This window comes from Podarcis cretensis, assembly GCF_951804945.1.
Source record: "Podarcis cretensis genome assembly, chromosome: 1".
Classification (NCBI taxonomy): domain Eukaryota; kingdom Metazoa; phylum Chordata; class Lepidosauria; order Squamata; family Lacertidae; genus Podarcis; species Podarcis cretensis.
This window is the reverse complement of record NC_137170.1, coordinates 87,390,477-87,415,692: the sequence shown is the minus strand read 5'-3', so window position 1 is coordinate 87,415,692 and position 25,216 is coordinate 87,390,477. Positions and strand designations below refer to the sequence as shown.

Genomic DNA, 25,216 nt, shown 5'->3' with positions numbered 1-25,216 from the left:
ATAGGGGAGGCACCAAGTTTGCTAAGAGGTAGGGAAAGTTTTAGGAGTTGTGGGTTGGGGAGAAGTGAGTGCTGGTGAGCAAACTCAGGAGGGCCGTCTCAGCCTGCACCAACCAGCCTGGCTCTCTTGAAGTGCTGGGATGGGCTGGCTGCAACCTGAGAGCATCCTAAAAATAACCCCCTGCCCGGCAGAGGAATGACCTTCTGGGACTTTGTCCGGCTGGGTGGGCAGGCACCTGGGGCTGCAGCGTCCATGCCCCCTGGCAGGTACCCAGCAGCCGGGGGTGGGAGGTCACACGCGCGCAGAGGGTGAACATCAAGCAAGGGGGACGGCTGCTTGGGGAGCGCTGCCAGGGCCCAGGTGGCCGGTGGGATTCCCAGCCTGCTAGAAGAGGGGCTTTTGTTATGGACTAGATCTGCAAGCCCAGGCAGTACTCGACGTGACAGGTGTGCAGGCCCCACCGAGCCATGCAGAGATCTCAGGGGCAGAGCAACCTCCATCCGGCTGGGGGGACGGGACGGGGCTCAGGGAGAGCCCCCCCAAGCCCTGCCATCCCTCCCAAAAGAGCCAAAGTTGCAACGACTGAGCAGGGAAGCCCTGCTGCTGCTGCTGCTGCTGCTGCTGCGCCGGTCTTCCTGCAGGAGCTGACGGACACAACGGTCAGCATCGGCCACAGCATCCTGCTGAAGGTTGTGGTGGCAGGCAGCCCCCAGCCGCACCTGAGCTGGTACAAGGAGAAAGTGCCCATCGCATCCACCAAGGAGCAGGACGGCCAAGAGGAGGAGTATGGCAGCCTCCGGATCTGCAGCTGCAAAGCAGCCGACGCCGGGGTCTACAAATGCATGGCCAAGAATGAACATGGCGAAGCGGTCAGCAGCGCCACCGTGACTGTCGCAGATATGGAAGGTACGGGCAAAGTGAGAGGTGGTGGTGGCGGTGGGCAAAGGTGCTCTGCCTGGTCTCTGTACCGGCAGCAAGAAGGTTTGTGAAAGGATCCGTGATTGCTGCTCTTCTCAGAGATGGGTGGCTCCAGGTCTTCAGACCTGTTGAGGGTTAAACCACAGCTAGTGCTTCTCCCTCTTTCCAGCGCAGCCCTAGAAGTGGTGAAATTATGCCTCAGACCATTCACAGAGTGAGTCAACACAGCAGTTTCCAAGGAATGCCTCTGGGATTAGTGGTGCAAGGGGTCCACTCTGGTTGTTGGCTCTTGGGCAGGCTTGAGCCCCTGCACCTCTTTAGAAGTGTATCAGAGGCATGGAACAGCCCTCTGCCGCAGGTAGAGGCATTGCAGGAAGAATGGGGGCTTCCTGCAGGCCGTGTTGAAGACTTGTCGCCCCGTAAACACCTGGGCCTTTTTCATTGGATAGAACTGGGCAAAGAAGTGCTGTAGCAGCAGCAGCTAGTAGATGATAGATAGACAGACAGACAGACAGATAGATAGATAGACAGACAGACAGATATTAGGACTAAATTTGAAGCAGGAGCCCCAGAATCTGTGCACTCCTCATACTTTTTGTCATCGCTGGGGTGCAAATTAAACATAAGGAAGTAAGTGTCTCTGAGCACATACAGAGCGGCAATCCCTATTTACAGAAGGGCCATAGCTCAGAGGAACTGCACTTGCTTTGCATGCATAAGGTATCTCTATGTAGGAAAGCCCAGCATGAAATCCCGAAGAGCTGCTGCCAATCAGTGTAGACAATACTGAGCAAGATAGACCACTGGCCTGACTTGTTATAAGGCAGCTCCATGTCGTTCCTAATAACCACAGCTTTCTCTTACATGTCTGCGATAAGGCTTCCCAGCAGCTCTGAATCTGGCTGCTGATGGAATTTTGATGTTGAAATTAGGTAGCAGACCCCTGGAGGACCTATTAGGTTGCTTTGAAACCTTGCAGGAGAATTCAGCTTGTGGCGCAGATAGTATCAAAGGCTGTGTTTTTAACTGCAAAGCAAACCTGGCAAAGATAAGGGGCTCTAGACGGGCACATCCTTCCTACCCACTACATGAGCACAGCAATCTGTAGCATCTGAAAGCTGAGTCCTTTCAGGAAATTAAAAATGCCTCACACTCTGCCGGCACCCTGCCACGTAGGTTGCTTCTGGCACCATCTTCTGAATCATCCTTCCCTCCCAGCATCCTCCATAAACTTAATATGATCTGTGGTTCTGCAGTGGTGCTGGGTGTGCAATAGAAGCTGAAGCTTACCAACCGAAGATTCCTTCATCGCGGCTTGCGTCAGAGAGAGGGGAAGGTGGTGGTTTGGGTTAAAGTTGGCCCACTGGGAAGGTGGCAGCAGTACATAGGCCAGGACTGGCGTGTGCAGAGGCGATACATCCTGTTTTTGCATCGCAGTTCTGTGATCTCTGCTCAGATTTAGGGTTAAAGTTGGGGTTCCTGGGTTAGAAAACACAGAGAAAACACCCTTTCCCCTTTAACAGTATTAAGAGAGGCGTAGAAGGGAAAACACTGCTAGGTGTGGTTCATTTTTCTGAATCGGCGTCAAGAACAGGAGAGGCAGAGAACAACTCTTTCAGGCTTGGCAACTCTGATGTTGATGTGTTAGGGAGGCTCCTGCCATCTTTGCAGCCTTGGGGTCCCCACATTCCTGAAAAATCCCATATTTGTGTTACAAATGCATTTGGCGCCATCTCTGGGTTGTGTTCTCTGAGCATCATCCAAACCACCAGAGAATCACATGGCAGCTGTTCCTCTTGGGGAATTGTTGACACTGGCACCCATTTTGTCAGGGAGGTGAAGGTCATAACCTGGATGGATACAGATACATCTGGGCCAGGGGAAAAACAACCCTGGCCCTAATATGGCCCAAAAGCTTCACGGGGAATGTGTGGATGGGAGCCTTGTAAATTTACCCCCCCCCCCCCCACGTCCCTTACCCTGTTCCACATTCAGTGTCTGCAGAGGAAACATGTTTATGTTCAAATCCTCCAGCTTTGTATAATTTAGACAGTCTGGGAGGCCTGCCTTCTTCCTGGGCCTTGTTTGTTAGACACAGGGCCAGAATGAGCATCTGGAACACTTGGGTAAATGCTAAGCTAAAAAGGCCATGGTAGGATCTGACCATGCTGAGGCAGATGCCCCTTCAGCCCACTTGCTTGCCTATTTCCTCCGCTCTGAGCTTCCCTGAGTCTGGGAAGCCACCAGCCGTGTTAAACTGCTCAAAATGCACCAGTCCACTCCAAGGCATTCTGGGAAATTCAGTATGGCAAGGGATTCCTCAGAGCCAGGTAAGCTGCAGCTTAAGGAGCCGACTGACCAGGGGTAGGGATGATGGCACTCAACTTCGCAGCTGGCCTGGATAGGTGAGTAGCAAATGTATTGTAACAAGGCCTAACGGTTTCGGTTCCAGAGACACTGGTAACAGAGAAGAATCATAGAGGAGTTCAGTCTTACCTGGTTGAGGCAGCTATTTTTCTTATGCTGAAGGGTTCTCCACTCACCACCATATAATATGATGTGAAGCTAACCAAGCATAATGTTGCTTTTTTCCATGTAAGAGGGAAGGATCGCATGGATTAGGCCTCGGGGTGGAAGGCCCACCTCTAATGTTACCTTATGTGCTTGGTGATGGAGGGTATGAAACCACTGTTTCTCTTAACACAATGTAGGTTTGCAATGCAGATTTAAGGCTGCTCTGCTGCCACTGGAGGAAGGAATTTACTTTGCTTACAGGACAGCTGGGCACACTGCAGACCCCAGGGCTGGTGAGATTCCGCCCACCCACCACCCACATCTGTACATACAATTTGGCATATAGGTATTTGTTGTTGTTTGCAAATGTGTGTCATGGGCCTGTGCCCTGAGTCTTTTAAATACCACCTAGCAATGCCCCTGCTTTCAATGTTGCTTAGCAATTATCCCATTCAGGTGTTCTCTATGTGTAGAGAACCTACAGACAGAGGAAGAGAGCAACAGGACTGCACTCTGGCCTCAGCCCCAACATATTGCGTGGCTCTGGCCATGCCCTCTGGATACTCGTGCAAGGGCTGTCTGCATGGGGAAAGTTCCACACCGTAAGAAACCCTGCTCAACCAGGGTCTCTGATCACTTGGGAGCCTATGTGTGAACAGCTGTTCGCACATAGGTTTTTTTGTAGGCAGGTGTCTGGACTTCCAAGACACATAGAAGATGCCACATGGATGCTGGGCATGAGGCCAGCAATGTCATCATGCGCTGACCTCCACATATATGTTCCTGCATGCAGGCTTCCGATAGGCACCTGGTTGGCCACTGTGAGCCTTTAGCCTTTGGCCTGATCCGGCAGGGCTCTTCTTAAGCGCATACAATGTCTGAGTGGGGACAAGAAAAAGGAAAGTGTTGTTGTCGCTGTTAGTATGTGGGTCAATTCAATTACCACCTCATGCACAATCCTCCCAAGACTGGCCCTGGACATCTTGCCAGTTGCAAGTTGCATGAGGTGGAGGCAGTGCTGCCACTCAGCAGGACCAAGGTGGGGTGGGGTGAGGTGGATTGATGGTGGTGGCAGGCATAAATGTGCACACACCTGGACCCACAGCTGTCAACTTGGGACATGCCTACCCCTGCTGCTGCCCTGCCACATCCTGGTCCCAGCAAGCAGCATAGAATCATAGAATTGGAAGGGTCATCTTGTTCAATCCCCTGCAATGCAGAAAGATTTTGCCCAACATGGGGTTCAAACCCACAACCCTGAGCTTCTTGTGTTCTACCAGTTGAGCTATTCCAGTGGCCCATTCCATTTCATTACCACAAGCCAACGAGACTGGCAGCTTGATCTTACTTCAGTACTCACAGCACCCTCCCCTGCACCGCAGGGCACCAGGCAGGCAGTGGTGGTTGCTGTCTATTGGGACTGGTAAGGTGTAATGCAGGAGGCCAGCAGTAGGTGGAGCTAGAGCCAATGACAGTCAGAGCCAGTTAATTCTGTTTTGGACTCAACCTGCTGATTTCTACAAGGGGCAACCATAAGACCAAGGAAGAAGATGGCGATAGCCAGACCCCTGGACTGGTTGCAAGTAAAAGCAGGCGAGTGCGAGCTCGATAAGGACAGGCTGAGGTGGGGGGGCAGTTGCCCATTTGACCTAATCATGGACCGGCTTCCACTGGCACCAGGCTAGCTTTTGGGTGCAGAGCAGGATGCAAGGTACACACAGCTCCAATACCTAACCTCTGCTCCCTGCCCTCAGCATCCACTTCTTGGGTAAACCACCCTACTTTGCCCACATCTGATCCTCAAGGTTAGAAGTTGCCCTTTCCTGCCTATTTTCTTTAAGAACAATCATTGTTCAGTGCAGAAGTAGTAATGTAGAACTAGGTGGTGTGGTGCAATGAGTCCGTGCATCTGGCTATTAACCAGAAAGCTGGCAGTTCAAGCCCACCCAGGGATCGCTGTGGGCTGGATTCCAGCATTGCAGGGGGCTGGACCAAATAATGACCCTGAGAATCCCTTCCATGATTCTATGATACTAATCCAGGGCTTCTCCTAAGAGTATCCCACGGTATGAGGTCGGGGTCTGGTTGGTACTGATAAAACAAGAGTCTTCTGGGGGGGGGGATCCTACTGCTGATGTCAATTAGACCACCTTTAACCAAAATGTACGAGTTACCTTTCTGGATCAGAACCTTTTTCGTTCCTAACCATGACCAGCCAGATGCTATGGATTGTAACAGTCTGAGGAAGAAGAGGATGGACATCTCATTTTGTTTATGCCACCAACCTCACCCCATTTTCAACCCAAAGGCAGGACCCAAGCATGAGGAGGAAAGAAGCACTTTATTGGGGATCAGAGATCCAGGAAACCCCAGCCCAGGAAGCTGAAGCTAAATTGTAGATAAGGCTTGGCAATGTTTGTGTAAGCTGATTTCCCTGTAGCTGTGCACCTACTGTCCAGATATTTTGGGTTTTTTTCTAGAGTCAATCAAAAGCAGTGCTAGAGCAAAACAAGTAATATTCTGAACAGCGAGTCATGGCCCCATCCCTTCTTTAGAACTGAGTATGTGCTTGTGCAGTTAAACTAGGAATTCTCATTTGAGAGACAGAGAGATCTGTGCCCTGTGTGAAATGCACTCCCAGGGACTCCCAGTCCCAGAATTTCTTGTTTATCGGCAGAAGGAAGGGGCAGCAGAAAGGAAAGACCAACAGCTATCATGATCGAGGACTACATTGGTCACATTTGCACCGTACAGTTAAAGTACATTTAAGGTAAAGGTAAAGGTAAAGGTACCCCTGCCCGTACGGGCCAGTCTTGACAGACTCTGGGGTTGTGCGCCCATCTCACTTAAGAGGCCAGGGGCCAGCGCTGTCCGGAGACACTTCCGGGTCACGTGGCCAGCGTGACATCGCTGCTCTGGCCAGAGCCAGAGCCAGAGCCACACACGGAAACGCCGTTTACCTTCCCGCTGGTAAGTGGTCCCTATTTATCTACTTGCACCCGGAGGTGCTTTCGAACTGCTAGGTTGGCAGGTGCTGGGACCGAGCAGCGGGAGCGCACCCCGCCGCAGGGATTCGAACCGCCGACCTTTCGATCAGCAAGCCCTAGGCGCTGAGGCTTTAACCCACAGCGCCACCTGCGTCCCTTAAAGTACATTTAGGGACACTAATAATTCCACATTTGAAGTGATATAATTAAGCTTCATCATTTGATTTGGGCTGGGTGGGAGATGAGTTTTCATCTAATCTGCCTGCTTGAAAACCTCCCACAAAATACTGAGAGTCTGGAGGCAGCCCGTTTTCCCAAATCACAATGCCTCCCCCCAATGCAATTGTTCTGCAGTACAGTAGGGTAGAAGAAAAAAATTATCTGATGGCCACCATGTGCTCTTTACCCAGAATGCCACAGAATGACAAAACACTTGGGGCATCGCAATTTGGGAAAATTGCTATGGTGGCTGCCATTGTAGGTGCAGAAACAATGGTACTCTTGGGCCTCGGCTGGCATTTGCTGTGATGTGGTGTCTCCAGGTGGAGAGAGATGATGGCTTAGGGAGACATAGGAAGCTGCCTTCGACCAGGGCAGGCTATTTGTCCACCCAGCCTGTCTATGTCTGATAATGACTCAGGGTCTCAGATGGAGGCCCTTCCACCACTACCTACCCCCTGATCCTTTCCGATGGTGATGTCAGGTCCTGGACCTAGGACCTTTTGCATGCAAACCAGGTGTCCTGCCATGGAGCTGTGAGGCCTTCTCTTGATTCAAGCCACATAAACAAGATCACTGCCTGCGTTGAAATTCAAGCCATGGCCTGCTTGGCTCCAGCTGGCACTCCTCACCACACTGCTATGCCACCTCTATTCAACGTGGCCAATACCTTATTGGAGTTTTCAGCCAAAGTCCCTCTCTGGAGCCTCTCTGGAGTTTTAATTTTTATTTTAAGCCAGCCCATTGTGTCCTTGCTATGTGCACCCTTCTCCTTCGGCCCCTTCCCTTTGGCAGTCATCAACAGTGCTCTCATTCCATTGCCCTTCGCTCTCCTCCTCCTGCAGCCTTTCCGCACTAACTCCTCATTTGCCAAGGACTCACCTGGTCCTTTTCATCTCTCTCTCTCTCTTTCTGACTTGGTGCCCAGCCTTTTTGTATCCATGCTGCAGTGCCATCCTTGGGGACAAACCTTGCAAGAACACCTAGTCCTGTGCTCTGCTCTGCCTTGCCAACCTTCACAGGTGCTGACTTCAAGGCTGATTAGCTTAACAAGGGCGGCAGGGAGGGGTTGGCATGCTGGCACGACTGTCCCCTTCATAATTATGGGATTGAGGGTCCACTTCCAGTGCCCCCATACGTGGGACAAGACTGCATCATGGCTCTGCAGGAGCAGAAAAGAAAACGTAGCAGCGAGCAACATTGCTGGTGAGGCTCAGAGTTTCTGTGCCAGGTGATGATTGATCTCCTGGTACCTTTGCCATTGTCCTACGCAGTTATACTGGGTGGGTGGAGATCCCGCATCTGAGATAGTTACTCTTTTAAGGAGGGTGACATGGGGACCTGATTTTTTTCAGGTGTCAGCACTGGGACAGCATTTTTTGGGAGCACAGCATCATAGGCAGGTCATTTGCCTGCCTCAAGAGGCTCTACGGAAAGAAGAGGTTTGAAACTGGACAGCTGCCAGGCTGTGGACCACAGCCAGCACAATAAACTGTGCAGGTATTTGCCTGGAAGCAAAGGATCAAAACCACAATGCTTTAACAAACCCATATGCACGTTTGCAAATGCATACATATCTATGCACTTGTATTTTCTGGCTAGCCATCTTTATTTGTTCAAATGTACATGTGAAAACAGGGACAGAAGGGCAGAAAAGGGGCCTTAGGTTGCATTAGAACAGGTGCCAAGTTCTCATTTGGAAAAAAGTGCCTCTGCCTTTCAGTGTTCTGAGGCACCAAAACAGGATGCAGCTGCAGGGCCTTCTGCCCTTTTCCCTGCACGACCCCCATTGCCTATGCCCTGCTCTTCCCTTTCTTGATGTGAGGTAGAATTAGGGTTCAAGCAAATGTGGAAGATCTGTGTGACTAGGTATCTCATGCTTTCCCTTTAAAGCAAATGTGTATGTACAGGGGTATGTACACATGCACACATGCATTAAAACTGGAGCAGTTTTAATGCTCCCCCTCCCACTGTTTCCCCAGCCTAATGACTCCTCAAAACCTGTAATTGACTCTACAGGGTGGGGGAGGCACCCAATCGACCAGGGATTGCTGTAGCAGCAGATTTTCCGCATTGGCCGGGGTTGGACCTTTGATGTCCCTGCCAACTCCATGATTCCATCATACAGGTATTTGCCTTGTTTCCTTCTGTAGCAAGGGAGGGGGTGAGGTACATATGGGAAATAAGACAAGGGAAGAGCTTAAAGATCCCCACCACTGCGCTGATTGAAAACAGTCCCCCACCTAGCTGTTTTAAAGAGGGTGTGCGTGGAGTGGGAGATCCAGTTTCAGATCCTTCTCGCCACAGGTGAGAAGATGATCAGTAGGGGAATCCTATGAGAGGTACCATGGTTGGCACCTGTCTCAAGCATCTTAAGGCAAGTTTTCTGGTCAAATGGAAGCTGGTTTGAGGAAAAAGTGCTTTGAGCTAGAGGATTCATAGGGCTTGTGGCTAAGGTCTTGTAAGTGCGGCTTCACAAACTAGCAGTCGGAGTACAATGGAGGCAGAGTAATATGAAGATGCTCTCAGAAAGGAGGAGAAGGAGCTGGATCTTCAGAGAGTTGGGCCAAGACATTTGCTGAAAAGATGAGACAAGGGGCTCACTCACACATTTGCTTGACCCGTATTTTGACTGTATTGTGTATTGATTACTTCTCCCAGCTCGGAGTGCGTTTCTCATTGTTCTGAAGCTATGCTTTGCAAAAATCCAATCTTGCCCGCTGAAGTGGATCTTATCAGATGCATAAGAAAATCTGAAGATTTTGCTTAACTGAGCTTCAGTTCAGCAGCTAAGGTAGGATTTTAAAAAAGAACAGCTGTGGAAGAATGAGAAAAGCTTTTATACCTGGAAGAATTGATTAGTACACAAGATGGTCTATATATGAGTCAAGTGATAGTGTGAATAAGTCAGATCATAACGGGGGGGGGGGGGCAGGGAGAGAGATAAGAGTACCATATAGTGAATGTGAGGCTAGTATGGCTAAGGAGCAAAGTCTATAAGATGCAAGAAGTCTGCACTCTGCTAAAGAATGGAAAGATTATTTAAAGACCAAAAGGGGAGTGACCAATGTCTAATCCACAATGGGTAGAGCAAGACTAAGTGCCAGTAAAACTACCTGGGCAGCCTATTTATGTTGTCCCCCTCCAGGAATGTGGTGAGTCTTCAGATCCTCGGCTTTGAGTTCTCCACACCTGCTTGTTCTGAGGCTTTGACATGAATCACTCACCCACTCTCTCTGCAACAAGAGAGCTGCTAATTGTGAGGAGAAAGTTGAGATTTGCAGGTTTCAGAAAAGGTAGGTCTATTCCATGGTAGGCATGGTGTGCTTTTCTAAGCAGAGACCCCCTCAATTGCTTGGGGACAATTAACACCAGAATAATGAAAACAATGGAATAATCCAGTCTACGGTAATTAGTGTTTCGGTCAAAAGTTAGGTGCTGATACAGATCATGATAAAAGTGTTGTAGGCGCCAGAAGCAGGGGGGTAGGGGAGTGGCAGCCTTCATAGAAAAGCATTGAGTTTAATCCAGTGTAGGTCATGCCTTCTCTAGGGCAAACTGAGACAGTGGGCCTCTCTCTTCGGAAGGTAATGTAGAATGACCATGTGAAAAAGAGAACAGGACAGTGGCACTCTTTAACATTTAACTTGTCAATCCAGCTACACCTGTTGAAATTCCCTATGCCTATTTAAGGTGTAGGAGCCCCACCCTCTTTTGCATCTGGCCACTCTGGCATCATGTGATGTTGGAAAATCCAGTGCTTGCTTTTAAATCCCAGTCTCCTGCTTCCTGATTTGCCCTTATGGATAAACCAACAAGAGTGATTGACAGGGCAATTCTATATATGCGTGTTTTCAGAAGTAAGTCCCTTTGAGTTCAGTGGTGCTTACTCTTGGTTGGGGAGGCATAGGATTGCAAAATATCTGTAATCAACCGATTTGAGCTCTGCTTTGTGGGTAATAGCACCAGCCACACCATCCATTAAGTTACATTCAGTGGATGTTTAAAGCACATGACTATTATTATTAATCTATTGTTTAGGCACCTTCTAAACAACTGTCCCAAGGTAAAATACACTGAAGATAATTCACAACACAAATAAAGGAAATACATTTAAAGCAAAACTAAAACTTCCTCCAAAGAATCCTGGGAACTGTAGTTTTGCCCTCCAGGAGATACCATTCTTCACACCCTTAACAAACTACAGTTCCCAGGATTCTTTGGGGGAAAGCTATGTTCTTTAAACGTGTATTGAATGTGCTTTAAGTGTATGGTGTGGCTCTGCCTGAGTTTACCCTGTTCCCTTGCTGACAAATAACCCCCACCAAACTGTCACTAGAGAATTAAAAGGAAAAATTGGAGGGGTATGAGGTGACAAACTTTCCTTTTTCACCAGAAGGGCCTATCTAACAGAACAGTAAAGGTAAAGGTAATGGGACCCCTGACCATTAGGTCCAGTCGTGACTGACTCTGGGGTTGCGGCGCTCATATCGTTTTACAGGCCGAGGGAGCCAGCATATAGCTTCCGGGTCATGTGGCCAGCATGACTAAGCCACTTCTGGCAAACCAGAGCAGCGCACGGAAACACTGTTTACCTTCCCGCCAGAGCGGTACCTATTTATCTACTTGCACTTTGACGTGCTTTTGAACTGCTAGGTTGGCAGAACAGTAGAACTCAGTAAATGTGTACCCCAATGGGTGTGTGTTTGTGCATGACCAGGATGTAGGGATCGGGTGGGGGAAGAACATGTGTTTATGTTGTAGCCTTATTTGAGTTCACCGATTGGGTCTGCGTTGCTCCGGGACAGGAGGAAGGAAGTCAAATGACACCAAGGTTGATTCAAAGAAAGAGTTTATTCTGCTCTCTGGATAGCAGAAGGCATTCCTTCAATGTGTGGATATCCTGGTGTATGTGCACTGTAATTTTGTGCAAGAGTGAGCAAGTTGTGTGTGCATGTGTTGAAGAAAGGATTAGGTATAATGAAAAAGAGGTGGTGGGTTTGTTGCCGTTTCTGTTACCAAATTTGTGTGTGTGAAGATTCCCAAATGTAACATCCTCTGCCCTTAGAGGCCATGTTTCCTAATCCTAAATGTGTATGGGCTTGTTATAATTATTTAATATATGAAAGATGCCATATATGCTATTTCACATCCCATTGCAGATTGTATTCCAGTGTTGACCCATGCTGGCAGTCTCTACATTCTTCTCGGTTAAACAATTTTTAAAAATTTTTTAGTACCTAGGACTAGCTGCCTAGACAGGAGATTAGGGTTAGCTCTTCTTTGATCTGCTTTTCCATGCTACAAACACAGATAGGCTTCCCACACGCCTTAGATTATCATTGATCCTCTCTGCACCTGCTGTGCTTAATCACTTTTCTTTGTTTCATATGGTTCGTACTGTTAAATGCCAACTCAGCCTCTGAGCAGTAAGAGACTCCAGGAGTTCCACCACTTATCCAGTGTTCAGTTTCCATGGAATGAAGGTCAACTGTGGTGTTTTTAGGCTATATAGTTTTATTTGCATGTAAGTGCAACCTGAGCATAAGATGGAGGAGCTCACAGCATTCACACTTGCTTCTCAATTAGTTACAGCTCTGAATCCAACACAGAGCAAAAACATGTCTCTCTCTGCCTCCAGCTCCGCTCTCACACATTTCTCTGGCTTTTTTTCTTCTTTGTTTATGGCACTTACCTTGACAAAGGAACCGCTTTGGCAAGCTTGCTCTTATACATTCCACCGAATCCCCACACCCAGATCCCAAGATTTGGAAGGAGCCCAGACCGATCCCCCAAACTCCTCATAATATGATTCATTATGTGTTCCCAGCATTGTCCCTACTGATATAATCGGCTCAATTTTGCTTTTGTTGACTAACCAGCATCAGGATGTTTTTCTAGACTGGATGCTCACAAGTGTCAAAACTCCCCCTGTGGAGACCTCTACTAATAACATGCTGACTTTGATCGAAGGTGGGCATGAGTATGTATGGGCAAACTACACTTACGCCCCTGCTGCAGATGTAGCCTCACTTCTAATGTCCCACAGGTGTTGCATGTCATGTTGTGTTGAAACAGTTCACTTTCCTTCTTCCCCAAGAGAAAGGAAGCTCCAACCACAATTGGGTGGTATTTAACCTGCTTCACAGGTTTGATGTGAGGATAAAATGGGATAACTCCAAGGTTTCCTTTCTCTTTCTTTTAAAAAAAGAAATCAACTTATTACCAAGATGCACAAGGAAATGACATAACAAGAGGGATGCTAGATAGATGCTAGATGCTAGATAGATAGATAGATAGATAGATAGATGATAGATAGATGTAGACAGACACACACGCACACCCCTTCCCTTTGAGTGCTGTAGACTATAATAAAATCTGCTACCCCCCCCCTTAAAGGTAAAGGTAAAGGTACCCCTGCCCGTACGGGCCAGTCTTGACAGACTCTGGGGTTGTGCGCCCATCTCACTTAAGAGGCCAGGGGCCAGCGCTGTCCGGAGACACTTCCGGGTCACGTGGCCAGCGTGACATCGCTGCTCTGGCAAGCCAGAGCCGCACACGGAAACGCCGTTTACCTTCCCGCTGGTAAGCGGTCCCTATTTATCTACTTGCACCCGGAGGTGCTTTCGAACTGCTAGGTTGGCAGGCGCTGGGACCGAGCAGCGGGAGCGCACCCCACCGCAGGGATTCGAACCGCCAACCTTTCGATCGGCAAGTCCTAGGCGCTGAGGCTTTAACCCACAGCGCCACCTGCGTCCCCTCTTAAATATATGCAAATTAAAAACAGCAATTTAAATCCTAAACACTTTGGGGAAAGAGTCTTGATTACAAGAGCCCCAGCATTTTGCATTGTGCTCTGGATCGTCTGCCTCTTCTTCCTCTTTTAAAAAGCCAGCGATTCATGTTTTCACTTTGCTTACAGGGAAGCTGGGTGTACTGTAAAGCACAATGTTGGGGATGCCTGAGGAGACATATAAATTAGCACATGGAAGTGCCCTGGGCCTGTGTCCTAAATCCTGCTTAGGACTGCTGAAATACAAATGCAAAGATGTGGCTAATAAATAGTTCCAAAGTGATGCAAAGGTTTCGGATCCATCAAGATTCATAGTTCAAAAGGCACAACCTCTTTCCAAACAAGTCACTGACAGAACTTCTACAGATGTGCATGACTGCCAGGGAGCTGGGGAACAGAGTTCGGATAGCCTGCTTATTGCACCCTATTGGACACTGAAACCATTTGAGTTCCCACCGTATCAGTTAGGGATCTAATAGCACGGTTGCACCTCAAGACCAAGATAATCAAAAAGCATGTGTTTTACATTATTGCTTTTTCTCTGCTTTTAAAACATCTTCATGCCATAGTGCAACCCCCATTTCTCCTCCTCATCAGAAGCACAAGCGGATAAGTGGACTAAAATCTGGCATAAGTGGTAGTCAAAATGGTCGCCTTGCCCCCCAGATGTGTCAAGCTGAGTGACTTTGGCGCTGTCCAACTGGAAGCATCCCTGGGCCAAGAACAACCCTTCCACATGCTGCGGGGGGGGGGGGGGTTGGCACGTCCCAAATGCATTGCTAGTCCCAGTTTCTGTGTGACGGCTCTGTCTGTTGCAGCTGTCCAGTCAGTCAGCCTCTCGCTTGGGGTTTGGTGGCTATTTTTGTGACGGAATGTGCCAGCCCCTCAGATTCTAGTGGGGCAGCCAGAGCTTGTGTTACACACCAGGCAGAGGGCAAGTGCCAGGCCCACAAGGGGAGTAAATATAGTGCTTACACTAGAACATTGCACTGAACCCTCCTCAGGCATCTAGGCTTTTCTCTGTGTGTTGCCGTCTCATGCCTGAGAACATGGCCGGCTTCTTCTCTCTCCCCACTCCCACTGGCTCCTGACATGTTTCACCACCTTCAGGGCAAGGAGGGGGGGAAAGACGAGGAAGGGTGTCTCCACCAAACACACCCAGTGAAGCTGGCAATACTCACTCAGAGCCAGATATTATTATTATTATTATTATTATTATTATTATTATTAGTCAACTTTCACACGAGTCTCAAGGCGTCTTACAAACATTCAATCACATGTTGGCAAATCCAGGTTGCACAGTTCTAGTTGATTGAGAGGCCTTGACTCAGAAATCCGCTTGCCCTAAAGATAAGACTTTTTCCATCAGGAAATTGTGGGGGGAAGCCCTGGAAAGTGTTGTGTATCCCTTGTTTCGATGCAGAGTTGCCTAACCTCCCTGTAAACAAATTTTAATGAATGTTTATTAAATGGCCAACATTGCCTAATATGCCTGCAAACAAATCAGGATGTATGCTCAATAAACAGGTTGTCTGAAAGTGCCTTTAAAATGGTTTTTAAAACTATGCAAAAAGCATAGATAAGTTTAAAAACAATGCAAAATGAACACCTTAGACCGAGAACTTTTCACGAAAACGCTGTGCAGTCAATTGACAGGGTAAAATAAAGTTACATCTCTTGAGTTTCTGAATAGGGGAATCTGGAGAGATTTTGAATAGCAGGCAGGGAAAGTGAGAGCTGAATGAGATTCTTGTTATAACTAATTATGCTCAGAGCATTTCAGAAGTGCAGCACAGCACTCTGGGGATAATCTTTCCCATTCTGCTCTCCAGCTCCAAGGTTAAAACGGTTTTGGTGCTTTGCTTCCTGGGAGTGGAAAAAAAGGCTTCCTCTCTGGCTCAGAAAAGAAAAATATTGGGGCTTGTAATTCTGGTTCACAAAGCATATAGAAGCAGAGCAACCAGATGTGGAAGAGGAAGGTGCTCTTGCACCTTTAGTAGTTGTGTAGAAGAGGAAAATTCAGCAGCACCAGTCAAGGTGCAGGAGCCCTGTCCTATTTTTCATCCAGGGCCAGTCCAAGACATTTTGCTGCCTGAGGCAAAGGACAAGATGGTTCCAACTGCCCATTCACAGCTGACTCATAGCAGCCTGGCATTGAATTCTACCTCAGCACTGGTGATGAGAGACTGTCCTTCACTGCTCCTGAGAGCAACAGGCTAGTTTCTGAGCTGTGGGGTACACCACATGGCATACATACAGCTTAGCCCTCCAGCATCTTGCCATCATTCTCCCTACTCTCTCAGCATCCACTGCCTGAAATGGCTGCTTTTCTCAGCCTAATGGCCACTCTGCTCAGAGGTGGAACTTTCAAATAAGCCCCAGGACTTGAAAGGGAGGTGGGGATTGTCCAGAGGCCCTCTGAGTACCTCCAGGGAAGAGAGCAACTGCTAGGAAAGGAAGCTGCAAATGGTCCCTTCATCTGAAATTACACTTCAGAAGGGCAGTATGATGTCAGGGGAGGAGGAACAAGGTTGCAGCCAGACATTTTGACTAGCTGACAAAGCAAGTCAAAATTTGCCTACTGGGGTTGCCCCTACAAAGGTAGCAGAAGTGAGTTGGGGGCACTGAAAATCTATTGACAGGAAAGCAAATATCACTTCAAGTTGCTCCATGCTTATATTCCATACGCAACCAGTGCTGTGATTCTACATAAGTCCAAAAAAGAGAGGGAAAACTGCAGAATGTGGAATTGATCCAAAAGCATATTGAGGGCCACAGGTTCCCCTTCCCTTTACTAAGGAAAACCTTCTCTCAGCCTTAGGTCAGATGCAACAAAGAAGGACAGGGTCCCTATTAATTGTGCAGAAGAGAGAATTCAGGAGATGTAAGCTTCCACGACAAACCATGGCCACTGAAATTTCGTCTTCTATACCACTATTAAAGGTGCAGGAACACTGTATTTCTTTTTTTGAACAGAGATCACGGAAAAATGGTATGAGGGCAAGGCTCCTTTAAGAGATGGCCTCAAAGTAACAACTAGCAATATATAAGAAATGAAGGGGTGTGGCTAGCAGTAGAAAACAAGTTGAAAAGATAACTCAGGTGCAGTGGTCTTGCAGTACATCAAGGGTGGGGAACTTTTTCAGTTTGAGGGCCACATTCCTTTCTGAAAGACCTTTCAAGGGGCCACATGTCACTGGTGGGCAGGGCCCAAGGCAAAAGTGGGTGGACCAATATATTATTTTTTTACCTTTGTATAGTAGGCTACTTTCAACTCACACTTGCCTGCCCTGCTCTGCCCAGGCAAGTAAGAGTATCTTCATTCTTCAAAGATGCATGACAGCCAGGCAAAAACACACACTAAGGATGTGGAGCAAGGCTGCTGAGGGGTGTGTCTTGTGGAAAGGGGGTGTGGCTGGAGAAGGGGTGTGGCCTGGGGAGAGTCTCTGTGGCTAGATTGCAAGGTCTAGAGGAGTGAGTGCAATTAGACCTGAGCCTCCATCCCTGTGCTATTTATTTAAGCATTGGCAGGATTTTGTTTTTTTTCAGCCGGAACTCTTCAGAACCCAGTTCCGGCACCTCTCAGGTGGGTGCCATTGCCCTTATAAGAGAACAAGGGAGGCGCTCATGGTAAGTTCTGGCATCTCGCGTTGGTATTCTGCCTTTTAGGGCTAGCTCTGCCAAGGCCACTCACAGCATTTGAAGACAACGTTCATTGCAGCAAAAGCAGTGAAACAACAGGAAAGTGTTATAGCAGCAAGGGACAGTGCAAGCGCTAAAGGTCTCCTTCCCCACTGCACCACTTGCTGGGGGTGTGTGTGTGTGTGTGCTGTATTGTACCATGATATGGAGCACCAACTCAAAGTAGCTTTGATCCTGAATGTATGGAACAGCCAGTACTGTGCTCTCAGGATGGGGGTGGATGGATGGCATGACCACCTTTTTGGGCTGGGCAGGTCCCACTTGACAGGAAAGGAGAGATGCCGCCTAGCTGCTCAGCTGTTCTTTTTGCAAGCCTCCGGCATTTTGTGTATTGTGCTTCACTTATGTCGTCTTGGTGGTTAGTAATGGTTTGATGATGGTGTTTTTTTGTTTTATTGCTGATATTAACACAATATGCGAAATGGAGGGCATTTCTATGGTGGTTAAACTGCATCGAGCACAGTCAGCGTAGAAAATGGCCTGGATAGTTAAACGCTCCCTAACAAAGAAAAGGAAAAAAATGGCTCTGCACACAGGAAATATGTTTGTTTGTTTGGGAAGCAGGCTATAGGCTGAACACTTCTCTCCAGTATTTTCCTTCTCAATGTGCAAAAACTGAAGTATTTTAACAGGAGGTAGTGAGTTATTAAACATGTGATTTCTCCACTTGCACCCTGTATGTTCCTGGAAAAAGAGAGAGAGAAAAGATTTACCATTTGATTATGCCAAAATCAAATGTATAAATTGGCCCCAACACAAACCCCATGGCAGTAGTTTGTGGCAGAGGCTGGCTGAGTATGCTCAGGCAACAATCGGCGCTCCTGCTGGTTTGATTGAGTGAGAGCACTTAGCTTCACATTCAAAATTAATGAATTTTTTTAAAAGCCTTTAAAAGCCATTCAAAACTTTGTGTGTGTGGCCTCTGGTAGCTTGAACTGTTTTGTAAGTTGCAGGCTTGCAGCTGATGAAATTGGTCTTGGTTATGGAATAATAGATGTAGACCCTAATAGATGTAGGCTGGGCACACAGCAAAGAGGACAGGCTGCTTCACCTTTGTGCATAAAAATCTAGCTGAAATTCACTCTTCTGCACAGAAAATATCTTTTATATGCCTGTTGTCTTTGTCCATGGAGTTTTCTTGGCAGGGATACTGGAGTGGCTTGCCAGTTCCTGCTCCAGATGGATCACGTTGGGTCAGAACTCTCCACTATGACCTGTCCATCTTGGGTGCCCTGCACGGCATAGTTCATAGCTTCTCTGAGTTATTCAAGCCCCTTCACCATGGCAAGGCAGTGATCCATGAAGGGGGCACAGTATTTAATGCTGGGGAAATCTTGCCCACTCTTTCACCTGGCCACCCTGTGAGATGTATTGGTCTTTAGTGTGTTGAAAGACAATTTGTTTAGAATGTGTAGTCTTATGTGCACTGTGGCTAATCTTCTGGTTCTAGTGTTTTGTGACTGGTTTGCATATTAAACCATAGTCTAAAACAAACTATGGTTTTATGGGAATAAGGAGCATGATGGTGCATACTGTTCAGAAGCTCCCACAGAGCTCCTTCCCTGCTGTTACTGCTGCAAAGCCATGAATGAAACAGGTCAGAGTCTGCTTTTTTGTGTTGTCTGAACCCAGGCTCATGGTTTGTTTCTCTTCAAACAAACCATAAGTAGTAACCAAGGTTTGTTCTTCACTTACTGACAGTTGTTTGTTTGGGAGAAACAAACCATGAGCCGAGATTTGGATGATGTGATGAGCCATATTGTGACTTGTTTCATTCATGGTGTGGCAGCAGCTGGAGTGGGAGAGTAGCGCCATGGGAACTTCTGAGCATCATGTACCAGCATGCTGCTCATTCACATTAAAATTATGGTTCATTTTAAGGTTGCCTCTTGTGCAGGTGTTTGTGGCTGGAGATCTTTAGTAAATGATACATGCTAGTATCAGGGCTGTCCAATTTCCCCACCCCTTGTGATTTTTTAACTGCTGCATGACAGCCAGTAAACCAGCAGGTGAAACTTTTTACCTGAAGGGACTGAGCTTTTACTAGCTGAATTTTCACCTACCTGCAGCTGCTAAAGCAGGGATGGGGAGTCCCCACAACAGCTGGAGGGCTTCAAGTTCCCACCCCCGTGTTAAAAGCTCAGGAGCTCTGCCAGAAAACACACACACAGAGGTGAGCATTAGTTGGCACACTCCATCAGCTTGTTCTTGTAAAAGCAACAGGACAGCAGGCTGTTTCTTATAGGCTTGTCTGTTGAACGAAATCTGGTGCCTCCTGGTATTTTTTGTACTTCTACTGTGCTAATGGCTTTCACCTTTTGTTCAGCTTGCGCATATACATGTGTTATGCATGGAGCTTATGCCTTTCTGGGACTCTGGCTCACTCCTACGCTTCAGTGTTTGACAGATGCAAATATGTACACTTTCTTTTACATTACGCAAACCATGAATGAAGCAGCAAGCAAGTGGCATGAGCAAATAGCTAGGTGGCTCTGGGGATGCTGCATGCGCTGCAAGCTGAGGAATTTTGGGTACCTTTTCATAATAACATAACCTATTTTTGCATTTTCAAAGCGGCATTCAGACCTTAACACCATAGGCTGTGATTGGAGCAGGAGGTACATTTCAAGGCACACTGTTCATTGTAGGTACACAGTTGGTAAATGTACACTAGGCATTATTTATATATAGTCTTTAAGTGCAGATAGGAAGTATGCAGACACTTTGCCACACGTGAGGCTTGGGACTCAAAGAGATTCTCCCTTAATGATTGTTGTTGTAATGTCATTTATTGATTTATATACTGCTTATATTCCAAAATGGCTTCTAAGTGGCTTACAGCTATAAACTCAATACATAATTAAAATGCACAATAGCAAAGCCATTGGGGGTATTAAAGCTTCCTCAGTTAAAATATAGAATAAAACAAACAAGTGAAAAGCAAACAATTTAAAAAGAGTTAAAACAATAAAGTCAGGAGCTTGCTGCAGCTCCCCTTCCATGTTATTGTTAAACTGCGGCTGGGAAAATGCCAGGCCAGGCCCGTGTCCCTTGAAGGTCATGGCACTGCAGGGAGGAGAAGAGACTGTGCTGTGAATGACACAGCCTATCTTAAGCAACTTAGCCTTGTGGACAGACACCCAGAGAGCTAAACAAGGGGGGTCAAGTTGCAGTTTGGTTGCTCCCTTCTCCCCTCAAGGCTTCCTAGGCACAAATAAAGCTGGTGATGTCATAGTCAGCACCCTGGCCGGATCTTTTTCCGCAAGGTGCAGGCCTGGGTACATGGTGGGAGAGGCCACAGCCAGTCTGGGGTCCTTGCCATGATGATGATATCAAAGGAAATCCTGGTGAAGGGAGTGTTCTCCCTGACACTAGTACTCTCTGCATTAGGCCCTTTTAAAATTCCTGTCAGCTTAGAAAATGTCAGCTGCTTCCTTTTTTAGATGAAAAAACCATGTTCCCCAAAATGTGGAAGGGTGGAGGAAATGAATATCTGCATCCTGTGCACGAATGTGTGAAATATACAGCAAATGTTCCAACTGTTCTTATTTATCAAGAGCAATCTCTGTTTTCAAGTCCCTGGTAAATCGTTGTCACTATTTTGACTGTTTCAGGAGACTGAGGGATGTCCCCCCCCCCTTAAGAATGGAATAAAGGGGTTTGTGACTAACAGGTTTATTATGGCACCAGCCTTCATGGATCGGAGCCCACGTTTGACAGCTGTATCTACGGGTATAGACGGGGGGTGGGGGAGGTGTCTTGTGAACAGCACAATCAGCGGGGTAATAAAATACAAAAAGTACAATCTATGTAAAGCTTAAGTTATGCAAAGTGACCACATTCACAACAGCCGTGACTGGTGATAATTCCATCATCATAGCCGAAGAATAAAAATGTAGTCCATGTACGTTGGCCTACTTTCCATTCTGTAGGGTTCAGCTCTCCTCAGGTCACTGAAGGTTAAGCTCTGGCTACATACACACTCTACATTTAAAGCACATTACTTTCTCCAAAGAATCCTGCCCATGTACGTGGGGCTGCCCTTGAAGACGACTCAGAAACTTGAGTTGGTCCACAGTGCAGCAGCCAGATGCTGGCTGGGGTTCCTTCCAGATGCTGTGTTTTAAAACAGCTGCATTGGTTGCCGGTTCATTTCCAGGCCCGCTTCAAGGTGCTAATATTGGTGTTGAAAGCCCTAAAACGACTCAGGCTCCAAATAATCTGATATTAACTGTTACAGCTTTTGCACCCATAGATCCTGGGGTTCGATTAAAAAACCCAAAGTGGTTCCAGAAAGTCTGGCATCTGCCCACTCCTACTCTAGGGGGAAGGAGTGCCATTGATGGGGCGCCACCACAGATAAGGCCCTTCCCCACATCACTACCCCATACGCTATGCTTGGTGATGGGATCATGAAGAGGGCTTCCTCTGCAGGCTGCAGCTAATAGAGAAGAGTTTTAAGTGTTTGGGACCAAAGTCATTCAGGGATTTGTAAGTGAGTGACAAAAACCTTGAACTGATCCCAGTAGCATATTGGCAAACCAGTGCAGTTTGAACAGGACCACTCACAAAAGTGGCAGCCACCTTCCACGCTAGCTGCAGGTAGCCGTGCATGGAATGTGTTGCAGTCATCTAAATATGAGGTTACCAGAGCACAGGTAACTGTTGCTGAGCTATTCTAATCCAGGAATGCTGGAATGGTGCTGGAATGCTGACTGAGCATTGAGGGAGGAACAAAACTGGGGAGATGAGAAATGGAATGGCTGGAATGCCAAACAGGAAAATCTCCAGGCTGCACCATTTTGTTGTACTTGTTAACCCACAAAATGCCAGTGCGCTTATTTCTTTGCGCACCCAGCCTCCGCAACTGGGTAGCAAATGTGTCCGGATGTGCTGCTGCTATTTTATAAATTCAACCAGACTTATTCTGAAACTTAATATTTCATTCCAACCTCTTTCAGTTTTCAAAACTATTTCTGGTTATGTACTACAGCATATAAAATCTTCTGGCTGGTTTAGTTTCTGATTTTCTGTGGCTTCTCTTTACTGGATAACCTGGAATCTTTCTTTTTTCTTTAGTGTGCTATATAACGTTGCTCCATTTGGTGCTGCATTGTGGTTATTATTGTGGGAGGGGTTCTTTTGTCGAATTTGTGATGTTGCATAACTTGCAAGAAGAAAAGCGATCAAATGAGAAACTATTTATAGTCAGTAAACTCTTACAATTGGGAAACTGTTGTGTTCAGTTTCTGAAGCTCATGTTCTGCTTCAAAAACCAGTACCAGGAAGTTGTTTTCAGGGTAAATGAGTCCAGCAAGTCAATGTGTAATGGGGGGAGCGGGGGGGGGGAGGGGAGGGCTGTGAGAAGAGAGGTGTTAGCAGGTGCTCCTGCCTTCCTCTGTGAAAGACTGGGTAGTACAAAACAGGGCAAATGAGGGTTGCTTGGATCTGACACTGGGCCCATATTGACGTCTGTGTGGAACTGAAGTGAGCAAGGAGTAGCACAGAGAGGAACTAATGGGGTCTAGACAAACATTGATCATTTGGCTTTATCCCCTTTCCAATTAGTCTGAAAGTGTTGCGTCTTCAGCCCCACTGAGCATTCTCTTGACGGTAGTTTCATCCAGCCCACATTTCTCTTGTGAACATATAAAAATGTCTTATGCAAATGGACCCCTAAAAGCTTTTCAGCCTGCACCGTTGCTTTCACCTTCTCCAGTATACTAACTGCCCACAGTTAGGAAAAAAACAATGACTGCGAAAAGGATTAGTTTTGCGGATGTTTTCTTTTTAACAAGTCCGTAGGGATTCCACTGTGTGTTATGCTATCTCCTTCCACCCCCATTGCTCCTTAAGAATGCTTCTAGCATCAAGACACTGGCCCAATAGCAACCCAACATGGAGATTTCTGAGACATTTACTGTTATCTTTAAAAGGCAGCAGCAACTGCAAATTTAGCTTCCCAGAAAAGAAAAATCACCCACAACCTAGCCTAACTAGAAGATCGGTGAGCATTACTGCCCCGGCATTTCCTGGTTTCCTTTAGTTTGGAATGAACTTGAGTTGGGTATCAATCCACTTGCTAGATTTGTGTGAGTGTGTGCCCCCCGTTTTTTGCACTTCTTTTTATTTTTAATAAACCAAAATTGGCTCAGACATCTGCTGTCATTGTGCAGATGACAGCTTCATTGAATAATAATTTGGGTGCATGGTAGTGGTGGGGGCAGATGGAGAAATAAACCATGTCATGATGTGTACAGCAATTTAAAAATGCTACTTTGTACACAGAGGGTGGGAAGGGGGAACCAACTGCTGTGTTTTAAGCTGCTAATCTGTATATGCCTTGAGCCTAATGAGAAGGAAGCTGGCAGGCAGTGCCCCCACCCCCTGGTCTGGCTGTAGGTAAGGAGGCAAGCAGGTGGGGGCTGGCTGAGAGCAGACTGAGGTTGGTGGGGCAGTGCCCCATCTGTCCTAATAGAGCAGACACCACTGGGAATGCACTTGGATTTAGAGGCTTCATCAGCTCATAAATGACCTCTTTTAAAAAGGGTCACTTTCAGACCTCGGCGTGGATCCATTGTTAATGGATCAGTTATGAATTGGACCCAGGGGAGCCTATGCAGCCATTGGTTTTCCCCACCTCTGCTTATTCCCATTTCTAGCTTCAGAAATGCATGTTTTATATGAATTGCCTGCGTTCTTCCATGAAATATTTTTAAAGAAATGCATATCCATTTAAATTATAGTATTTTTTCCTAGGTTTGCATCTCTCTCTATAAATGAGCATATGCAAAATGTATGCAAATCTGCCCCTCCTTTCTCTATTTTTTGTGATGCAGTTCCGCTCTTTTGGTGTTTGCAGAGCTGAAATTCCCTCTTTAGTGCAACTATTAAAGGTGTAGGAGTTCTGTCCTCTCTTTTTCTGGTGCTAGAAAGGCTCAGAAAGTATGTTTTTAGCTAGATCTTGGCCTATCTTATATCTTGCCAACATGACACTTTCAGATAGGGATCCCATGTGTCCAGGCTCTGGACTGATGTGAAATAACTATTCCTTCTTTTCTTTTGGAAAGTACAAATTCCTTTTCATTCCCTGTGAGGACTGCACAATCAGCTTATCAAAAGCTTGAAGCTGTCGCTGTCTGTCTGCACAAAAGTATCTGAAAAGAGGAAGATATGTTTACCCCCCTGTGTGAAATGACGCAGTCAGCCCTCAGATTCTCATATCCCACAGAGTGAGGCCTTGTTTATATTTTCAAGTAGAATTTCCACCTTAAGTGTGCACCGTTTGATCCATTTCAAACTAATGTTCCTTTTCTTTATCTGCTAGTACCCAATTCACACTATTTTTTATTTTTTTACTGATGATAGGAACCATGTTGTGTGACTATGTGCAGCAGGCATATTGTTTCATGCAGACTGCCACCTTCTCCATGCAATTTCAACCCGCCACATCTAATTATGGCCTGCTTTGGTCCTGCAAATCTACAAGAATATTTATTTATATGAAGCTCCCAGAATGTCTTAGTAAGGCCACCTCCTGCCCTCAGGCTTATGAGACCCAGTGTGGCATAGTGGTTAGAGTGCTGGACAAGGACCAGGGAGACCAGGGTTCAAATTCCCACTCAGCCATGAAGCCTAACTCACAGGGTTTTGTGAAGATAAAATGGGGAGGAGGAAGAATATGCACATCACCACCGCCTCTCTTTAAAGCAAATACATCTAAGTGGATCCATTTTTGGAAGCAGCCTTTCACACACTTGCAACATGCTAAATATGTAACTGAGGGTACACATTAGATGTGTGTAAAGAATACATTTGAGGGTGGAAGCAGTCTATCCACATTACCTTGCCTTCAATAGTGCAAACAACAAAGATTCTTGAGACATCTTAAAGACTATGGTAACTTTTGTAGGCTTCTTGTAGACCATTGTCCACTTCATCAGATGCAGGAATCTTTGCTGTTTTTGAAATGTTGAGAGAAAGAGAGAGTCATTTGAGGGAAAAGTAAGTTGGTTGGTAGGCTAGAGGGACAACCGAGGGAGAATGAGATGAAGGTGACGCTTGAGTATACTTATAAGAGAGT

General features: G+C 46.8%; 1 protein-coding gene across 3 annotated transcripts in view; it reads left to right on the top strand.

The window, feature by feature from the left end:
• Nucleotides 1-313: 313 nt before the first annotated feature.
• SPEG (striated muscle enriched protein kinase) overlaps nt 314-25,216 on the top strand; it is a 102,631-nt gene continuing 77,728 nt past the window's right edge. Inside the window, exon 1 of one of the 3 annotated variants that reach the window (XM_079947030.1) lies at nt 314-906. In XM_079947030.1, coding sequence (XP_079803156.1) covers nt 468-906 — 439 coding nt within the window. In that variant the 5' untranslated portion in view covers nt 314-467. Of the gene's footprint in view, nt 907-3,216; nt 3,324-25,216 lie in introns of those variants that run through there. The other 2 variants (XM_079947031.1, XM_079947035.1) reach the window with 2 other exon arrangements.